The sequence below is a fragment of the Cricetulus griseus genome, chromosome 5 (genome assembly GCF_003668045.3).
Source record: "Cricetulus griseus strain 17A/GY chromosome 5, alternate assembly CriGri-PICRH-1.0, whole genome shotgun sequence".
NCBI classification, from domain to species: domain Eukaryota; kingdom Metazoa; phylum Chordata; class Mammalia; order Rodentia; family Cricetidae; genus Cricetulus; species Cricetulus griseus.
The window spans coordinates 101152008-101161107 of NC_048598.1; the positions used below are offsets into that span (position 1 = coordinate 101152008).

The window sequence follows — 9100 nt, forward strand, 5'->3', positions numbered from 1 at the left end:
CTCTCTCTCTCTCTCTCTCTCTCTCTCTCTCTCTCTTTAAGACAGGGGTTCTTTGTAGGTTTTGGAGACTGTCCTGGAACTCTCCTGGAATGCTCTTTGAAGACCAGGCTGGGCTTGAACTCACAGAGATCCACCTGCCTCTGCTGGGATTAAAGGCTCCTTGTACCAATTTACAGGGACTGTAAAGCTGGAGCTATCTGTCAGCACAAAGGAAGTACTCAGCCAACCCAAAGAGGATTAGCAAACACAGTAGGTGTTCAGCCCACAATGATCCAACACAGAAAGAGGGGTGTGTGACCGAGAAAGTCCCACCCCCCTGTCTAACCCTACCAGCACCAGTTATCAGTTCTGGGCTCTCTGGCTTCAGCTGTTTGGTCCCTGAGCATCTGGGGACCCTTATCCCAGCAGCCAAGGAGACACCAGCAAGTAACTTGCATTAGCCTTATTCCACAAGATACACGGGCTCATCCCTGAACTCATCCAGGGGCACACTAAGACGTGAGCACTCAAGGGGTGTTTCTTGTCCCCTATCGGTGGCACGAGCCAGGCCAGATTCCAAATTTTGGCTCTGGAAAATTCCATAGCCTGAATCCAGCCACTCGGAGTCAGGCTAATCCCTCCCCATTTATTGTGTTATGTAACATTCGGGGATTAATACTGGAGGCAGATGGCGGGGCTCACACCCTGCCCTGTGCCTGCCTGGCATTGTGAGTGAGGGGACTCCCACCTGGCACACGGAGGCGGGGCCTAGGGGCCCAGATTCCTGCGGTGCAGGCTATACGCAGCAGCACGTGGATGGGGTGGGGGAGGGAGGTGAGGGGTGGGCTCGGGTGAGAGGTAGCCTGAGGTTCTCAAAAGTTCCACAGCTACCTTGGCATCTCTTCTACCAGTCCCATCCAAGCTTCCACCTACATCTTAGGGGTTAATTCTCATTTGGCCATCAGAGCCAGTGTCGCACACTCTGCCCCTCATCCTGGTTGTCCTGTTGTGCCTGTAGCCGTCCAGCCCTGCTTCTTTGGTCCCTAGGTCATCAAAACTCCCTAGGCTGCCCTCCCTCTAACCTCCTGCTGTGGCTTCCCGGTCCCAAGTTGATGGAGCCCCACAGGCCGCTCCTGTAGGGATGAGCGAGCCAGACGCACTTGGTCCACTAGCCTCAGGCCTCCGATGTACCCCAGACAGACTCCTGGGGCCGGCCTCTCTGCAAAGGAGCCCCGCCCCGAGTCCTCTGGGCTTCCGTTTCCCCGGTGGGTGAACGGGGAACCCTGGAACCTGTCAACAGGTCCCAGGAGGCGCAGGGACTGGAGGGCGGTAGAATTGAGCCTGGCTCCGGGTTGGCGCCAGAGCACCTGCCACTCACCCTGGGCTCTGACAGGATCCCTCGGACGTCCGGGCCCCGCCCCGCCCCGCCCCACCCCACCCTCCAATAAGACCCGCTCTGGCTGTTGGCGGGGCCCAGAGCCGCGGCGCTGCAGGCGGCACCGGGTTGCGCAGTCCCTGCTGCCGCCGCGCGCCCAGGCCCACCCCGCGCAGATGGAGTCCCGGCCACAGCGGCGGCGGCGGAGTCGCCAGCTGGTGGCCGCCTTCCTGCACGACCCGGGCTCGGGGCGCGTGTACCGGCGCGGGAAGCTGATCGGCAAGGTGGGGGATCCCGCGCGCGCGCGCGCGCGCTCGCACCGACTTCCAAACGCGGGAAGAGGGAAAGCCGGGAGTCTGGGCAGGGCGGCGATGCGCGCACGACGCTGGCGCCCCCGGTATCCTGAGTTTGGGCTCTGGGCTGAGGCGGATGGAGAGGCGGGAGCCGCGCTGGGCACTGTCACTTGCCCGCGGGAGCCGAGCTGTCTGGGGTCCGTTCTCCCACCGCCTGCGGCTGGGGGTCGCTCCCTTGGTAGCCGAGCGAGCGCTGTGAGTCTGGGTGTCGGGCCATTCGTGTGTCTAGGCTGAGTGTCAGGGTGTACCCGGGGCCTCAGTGTTGTCTGCATGGTGTGTGTGAGCTGTCGAGGTGTTGTGTTCTGTGTCCGGATATTCTGTATGGGTTGTTTGTGGGTGCTGTGTGCCCGAGCGTCGTGGGTCTGGGTGCTGTGCGTGTGTGGTTGTGAGTGGAAGCGTTGTGGGGTGTCTGGCCGGATGTGTGCAGACGCTTTGTATGTGGGTGCTGTGTGTGCATGTTGTGTGTGTGTGTGTCAAGTGGGGGTGCTGTGTGTGTGAGGGCGTGTGTCTGGGTGCTCTGTGTACATGTTGTGTGTGTGTCAAGTGGGGGTGCTGTGTGTGTGAGGGGGTGTGTCTGGGTGCTCTGTGTACATGTTGTGTGTGTGTCAAGTGGGGGTGCTGTGTGTGTGAGGGGGTGTGTCGGTGCTGTGTGCGCATTTGGGGGGGTGCTGCGTTTGTGGGGAGGTGCTGTGTGTGGGTGTTGTGTTTCTGGGTGTCCTGGGCGGTAGAGTTCATGGAGCTCTTCAGTGGGTGACTGTGGTGTCAGGTGTCCGGGTGTGCCAGCGGCGGTGTCTTGGCTGAGTGTGTTGCAGACCTGCCTCTGGGTGTGGCCGGCTGTCCACACCTTGCCTCCCGTCCTCCCAGGGCGCCTTCAGCCGCTGCTACAAGCTCACGGACATGTCCACCAGCGCCGTGTTCGCCCTCAAGGTGGTGCCGAGGGGCGGGGCGGGGCGGCTGCGCCTGCGCGGGAAGGTGAGACACCTGCGCAGCCTGGCCCAGGGCTACCCCGAGAGCGAGGGAGCCGGGCCTGGGACCTGTCGCCTGCACAGCAGCTGAGGGGCTTTCATGGGGACACAGGTGGAGCGTGAAATCGCCCTGCACAGCCGCCTGCGCCACCGCAACATCGTGGCCTTCCACGGCCACTTCGCGGACCGCGACCACGTGTACATGGTGCTGGAGTACTGCAGCCGCCAGGTGGCCGGGCCAGGTGGCAGGGGCGGGGCTACCTGATGGGCGGCTCTTGGCGTGGGCGAGTCTTGGTTGTTGGTTCTGTTGCTTGGGGGGGGGGGGACTGGGGTGAGGCTTAGGTCAGGCAACTGAGGACCAGGCAGGCCTCTTCTCTGTCCCGGCTATGTCTGTGTGTCCTCATAACTACCGCTGTCCCCAGTCCCTACTACTGGGCCCACACATCCTCAGCCTTCTCTCCCCGGCAGAGTGGGGTTTCCCTGTGCCCAGGTGTGAACCTAGAATCCACAGCCCATCTAACAAGTGCCAGGTCCCCCTACAGTCCCTGGCTCATGTGCTGAAAGTGCGACAGACTCTGACAGAGCCTGAGGTGCGCTATTACCTTCGGGGTCTGGTCAGCGGCCTGCGCTACCTGCACCAACAACGCATCGTGCACAGGGACCTGAAGCCCAGTAAGCATGAGGAAGGGGCTTCGGGGAGGGGCCGGGAGGATGGGGAGGGGGCTGGGAGGATGTGAGGGGCTGGGAGTCTGCACAGGCCCTCATGCTGTGTGCCTCCCTACCTGCCTGCAGGCAATTTCTTCCTTAGCAAGAACATGGAGGTGAAGATCGGAGACCTGGGACTGGCTGCCCGGGTGGGGCCTGCCGGTCACTGCCATAGGTGAGGGTGGGAAGGTTTGTGTGGTCCAGAGTGGGGCCAGGAAGCCCTGGCCTTTCTGAACCTCCATGATTCCCCTCCCAGGGTGCTCTGCGGGACTCCAAACTTCCAGGCGCCTGAGGTGGTGTCCCGAAATGGACACTCCTGCAAGTCTGATATCTGGGCTTTGGGCTGCATCATGTAAGGGACCTGGGTCTAGGGAAGGTGGCAGGAGGTGGGGGGGGGCAGATATGGGCAGGAAGAGCAAGCATGGGTGTGGGTATGGGTGTGTGTGCACATAACAGATTAGACACATGTTAACTAGAGCTGGAACTCACTATATACACCAGGCTGGCCCTGAACTCACAGAGATCCACTTGCCTCTGCCTCCCCACTGCTTAGATTGAAGGTGCATACAACCAGTGAGCATCTGGCCCTTAATGTCCAGGTCTTGGTTTCTTGCCCCATCTTGGGTGACAATTGACTTGAAGCCTGGCTGGGTCTGGGGTTCGGTTGGTAAATCTCTGGCCTAGCATGTGTGAAAGCCCCAGACGCCAGGCCCAAACCCGAATGAGCCAGGTCTGGCAGTGCACACCTGTCATGCCAGCGCCGGGGAGGTGAAGGCAGCAGGACACAGGGTAGCAGACAGCCAGGTGGTGTGTGTCTTGGGCAGGTGTGGGGATGGGAGAGCCAGAATATACAGGTGGACAGGATTTGCTAGGTGTATAAAGAAGGAGTGGTGTAAACGTTCCCTAAACAGCACCCAGGATATGAACCTTTCCTGAATACCCAGGGAATTCCCGACTCATTCTTGCCCTGCCCAACCTGCCCAAGGTACACGGTGCTGACCGGCACGCCACCCTTTACTGCGGCACCCTTGTCAGAGATGTACCAAAATATCCGTGACGGCCACTACCCGGAGCCTACTCAATTGTCACCCAGTGCCCGGAACCTCATTTCACGGCTCCTGGCACCCGACCCTGCTGAGCGGCCCAGCCTCGACCACTTACTCCAAGATGATTTCTTTACTCAGGTGAGGGGTTGTCCCCCAGGGTGGGTCTCTGGGGACCCAGGGACCGTCCAGATCCAGGACTGACCCTGAGCTCACCAACTCCTAAGGGCTTCACACCAGACCGACTGCCCCCACATTCCTGCCACAGCCCGCCCGTCTTTGCCTTCCCACCACCACTGGGCAGATTGTTCCGAAAAGTGGGCCAGCTTCTGCTGAGCCAGTGCCGGCCACCTTGTGAGTAGCTGTCTCCTGGTGTGTCAAAGCCTCTCACCTGTTATTCTCATCTGTTCTTGTCTCTTCCTTCCTTGGACATTTCTCCATGGCCATGATAAAAGTGGGGGGGGCGCTATCATCATCACTGCCCACCAAACCTGTGTGCCCCACAGGTCCCTTCACCTCAAAGGAGGCTTCAGGCCCTGGAGAAGAAGGGACAGAACCTGACCGCATGGAGTCCAGCAGTGAGGTAAATTGTTCAGTGAGGGCTATGGAGAAGAACTTCTGAGCCTCTCTGAAACTCAGACTGTAGTTTCCATCCATGCACTCTAGAGATCTCAGGCCATGAACCCCGACACCCCTCACTGTTACAGCTCCAGCCCCTCACTGTTACAGCTCCTGTCCCTCACCCTGAGACCATGAGACCCTGTTCACATCGTTTTCACTGTACTGCATTTATTGAGTGCCTGCTCTGTGACTTCGTGTAGCTCACAGGTTTTGTCTGAAGAGGAAACCTGTTCTTTGCATAAAATGGGGTGGTGGGCTCTGGGGACTCCCTATGGGATGGGGCCTACATTTTCCCTCTGATCTCTCCAAACACCTGTCTGTCTCAGGAAGGGGCTCCTCTCTGCGCTGAGAGCCGAGTCTGCCTCCTCACACTCGGGACCCTGCAGACTGACCTGGCGGGTGAGCAGCAGAGCCAGGCACAGGGCTGCAGATGCTGAGTGTCCTGAGATCACAGCCTCAGTCTGTTCACCTGTATAATGTAACAAATGCCTGGGACAATCAGTGTTTGTTATGACACTTTCAGGGATGGAGGGAGGGGACCCCCCCCTTCTTTGGTGGGAGTCCAGGGCTGTTTTGGGCACCTACATGACTCTGTCTTAACAGACTCAAAGGAGAGCTTGGCACTTCAGGTGGGGCTGGCAACCAGGAAAATGCACCTATGCTTGGACGCAGGACCTGTGGGTAGGACAGCCACCAAAACGTGAGGCAGCCTAGCAGGTTGCTAGCCCAGGCCCAATGCATCCCCAGCCCAGCCCAGCCCAGCCCCCAAGTCTCCCTCCGACACAGCCACAGCCCCACCCCAATGCACCCCAGCAAAACCCACCGTGCCCCAGCCCAGCCTCGTGCCTGACCCTGGATCCTTTCTCTCCCTTTGCTCAGCTGCACAGGACCTCCCAGGGGAGCTGCGGTCTGTCCTCTGGGCTCCCAAGTGGGTGGATTATTCCCTCAAGTATGGCTTTGGCTACCAGCTGTCAGACGGAGGCAGTGGCGTGCTGTTTCGGGATGGCTCCCACATGGCCCTGCGCCCCCCAGGAGGGTATTTTGTGGGGCTCCTATCCCCAGGGAACCAGGCTCTACCCTGACCTCTCTTGATAATGGGTGTCTGCCAGTAGGAGAGCACACTGAAACGAATGACAGAGTTGGTTTTGTGTTCTTTTCCGCATGACAGAAACCAACAGAGGTGGGAGAGGGGACTTTTGTTAATTTGGACACTGTTGTGTGTCCCTGGGGAAGCCATGTTCATGGAGGTCATGCTGCAGCTCAGTAGGCAGAGCACTCACCTGGCATTCACAAGGCCCAGGGTCCCCTCTCCAAACACAAAGGAGCTGATAGCAGACCGGGTCAGGCCGAGTTAAACAGTATGGGACGGAGTCCTGGCGCTGGGGTCCAAACTCAGCTTCTCATGCTGGTCCATCTTCTTGGCCCCATGATTCATTTCTATTTTTCTTTTTGTTGGGGAACCCAGAACCTTCAGGGTCCTCTGGCACCGAAGCCACCTCTGAGCCCCTGATATTTTACCATAGTGTTCTTGGTGTGAGAGGTGGCTAGACAGGCAGTAGGCTAGGCTGGCCAGGAGGGCAGGGGCCATTTCTACGAAGACAGAAGAGGATCCTGGATCTGATATAGTTGGGTGATGAGAAGGACATCTAGGGTGGTCAGCGCCTTGACTGGCCAGGGTTATCCGTAGGCACAGCGATGGTCAGAGTAAAAGGAGGTGCAGCTGTGTGGGAAGACCCACCCCCAGGCTTGGGGTGTCCAGGACAGAGACTCATTCAGGTCCCTGGTCCCCAGACATGTGTCCTACCAACCTGACCAAGGGACTCTGTGGACCTTCACCCTGAGGGACGTCCCCCGCCCACTGCGGGCCAAGCTGGCTGTCCTGCGGCTCTTTGCCTGTTATATGCAGAGGCGTGTTCGAGAGGTGAGAGCCCAGAGTGTGGGGAGGAGAGGAGAGGTAGGTGCCACCCAAGGGGCCCTGACCCAGCATGTCCCCACAGGAGGGGACTGTGGCCATGCCTGTGGCACCTGCCTCTACTGACTTCTCTCTGTTGAGCTTTGTTGCTGATTCTCGGGCTCTGGTCATGCTGTTTAGCAATGGGACAGTGCAGGTAAGTGACCAGAACAGCAGGGCTGTCAAGAGCCAGCATTCAGGACAACAGGGACTGTGTGACCTCTGAAAAAATCGGAAATCCAGAGGTCACATCCTGTGTCCTCAGTTGGCCCAAACTGGTGATGCTTGGTCCCAGCCAGACAGCAGGCCCCACTGCCCTAGGGAATCCTGGGTCGCTGGGCACAGTGGAGTCCAGGGGTCAGAGACCCAGAGAGGAACTGTCCTGGAACTAGAATCTGGGATGGGACCTGAGGTGGCCTGAAGATGCTGCCGAGGCTCTGCCCAAAGCTGGGGCTGTGCTGGGCATATGGAAATATAAATAACAAGGAAGACAGTAAATCTTTAAAATGATAAAGAGGCCCCCAGAGTTCAAGGTCATCCCTGGCTATATAGCAATTTAGAAACCAGCCTGAGCCACGGGAATCGGTGTCAAAGGAAAACAAAGAACGAAAGAGACTAAAGGATGGACTGACTAGGTGGCTCAGTGCTCAAGGTGCTTGCCTCCAAGCCTGATGACCCGAGTTCAATCCCCAGGACCTTCCACCATGCTGACTCCTACATGTTGTACTCTGACCTCTCCGTGTGTGTGTGTGTGTGTGTGTGTGTGTGTGTGTGTGTGTGTGTGTGTGTGTGTGCGCGCGCGCGCCATGGCAACCCTCATGCACAAATTGTAAATTAAAATGTAAAGAGAGACAATAAAGGGAAGGTATGTGTGTTCCCCAGTTGATCCCCAGCTGAGCCAGTTTCTCTGTTGATTTCATGGAGCCCTTGACCTGGAGTCTTAGCTCTTATGGATGGGCTCCCACAGCAGTGTCTGTGTCCATCCCCAGGGTCAGCACTGAGGCCAGTGAGGTCAGCCTTTGTCATCTTGATCTCAGTGTCTCTCTCTCCCAGGTCAGCTTCAGGACATCCCAAACCCAGCTGGTGCTGAGTGGGGAAGGCAAGGGCTTTCTGCTCACCCTCTGGGAGCCAGGAGGACCCAGTACCGGCGTCTCCTACTCACTAGATGTTTTACAGAGTCATGGTTGCACCCCCACCATCCAGCAGCACCTACTCCAAGGGCTGAGCCTGCTGCAGAGTGTCTAATGAGGCCTGTGGACCTCTGCATGTTGGTTCTGGAGACACCTAGCTCTGCTTCTCTCTGCTCCTGCTCCACAGCTGTCATCCATGGAGGCTGCACACATTGGGGCCACAGATAGGGTGGAGTCTTTCTTTGATTTTTGATATGACTATTCAAGCTAGAATTTTGTTAGTCCCTGTTGGAATTTCATTAAAGAAAACATGTCCCTGTAAGCTGGTGGCTGTCTCTTTTTGTTTGTTTTAGATTTACTCACATTTTATGTGTATGAGTGTTCTGCTTGCATGTATGTCTGGACACCACATGAGTGTCTATTGTCTGTGGAGACCAGAAGATGGTGTCAGGGCCCACCCCATCCCTGGAACTGGAATTATAAATGGTTGTGAGCCGCCATATAGCTCCTCTGCAAGAACAGCAGATGCTCTCAACCACTGAGCCATCTCTCCAGCTCTTCTTTATGAATCAGGTGACCTGTAGCCCAGACTAGCTTGGAACTTGTTGCAGACTATTTGTTTAACTATGCAAAGATGTGTTGCATTTGTTTAACCATGTAAAGGTGTGTTGCCTTGTTTATGTTGAGGAACATTTGTTTAACTATGTAAAGATATGTTGCTGTTTTACCTTGCCTGCCTAAGGCACCTGATTGGTCTAATAAAAAGCTGATAGGCCAATAGCAAAGAAGGAGGTATAGGGGGACTTCCAGGCAGGGACAGCAAGTAGGAGGAGGAATTTAGGCTCAGGGAAAGAACAAAAAGACACCAGGGAGACACCAGGGACCAGACAGACAGACCAACACAGAAGAAGCAGGAAAGTGTAGCACAAATTCCAATTGGTCTTAATAATAAAAACTCGGAATCAGATATTAGGGGGG

General features: G+C 57.1%; 1 protein-coding gene across 1 annotated transcript; it reads left to right on the forward strand.

Moving 5' to 3' along the window:
• Positions 1-831: 831 nt before the first annotated feature.
• Positions 832-8444, forward strand: Plk5 (polo like kinase 5 (inactive)). The gene is made up of 15 exons (XM_027419354.2): positions 832-1638; positions 2572-2679; positions 2785-2901; positions 3215-3344; positions 3465-3552; positions 3634-3729; positions 4363-4561; positions 4648-4774; positions 4927-5003; positions 5368-5440; positions 5645-5722; positions 5921-6077; positions 6833-6962; positions 7039-7149; positions 8046-8444. Exons 1-15 carry the CDS (start codon positions 1165-1167, stop codon positions 8235-8237), a joined length of 2157 nt encoding a protein of 718 aa, XP_027275155.2. The 5' UTR covers positions 832-1164; the 3' UTR covers positions 8238-8444.
• Positions 8445-9100: the final 656 nt, after the last annotated feature.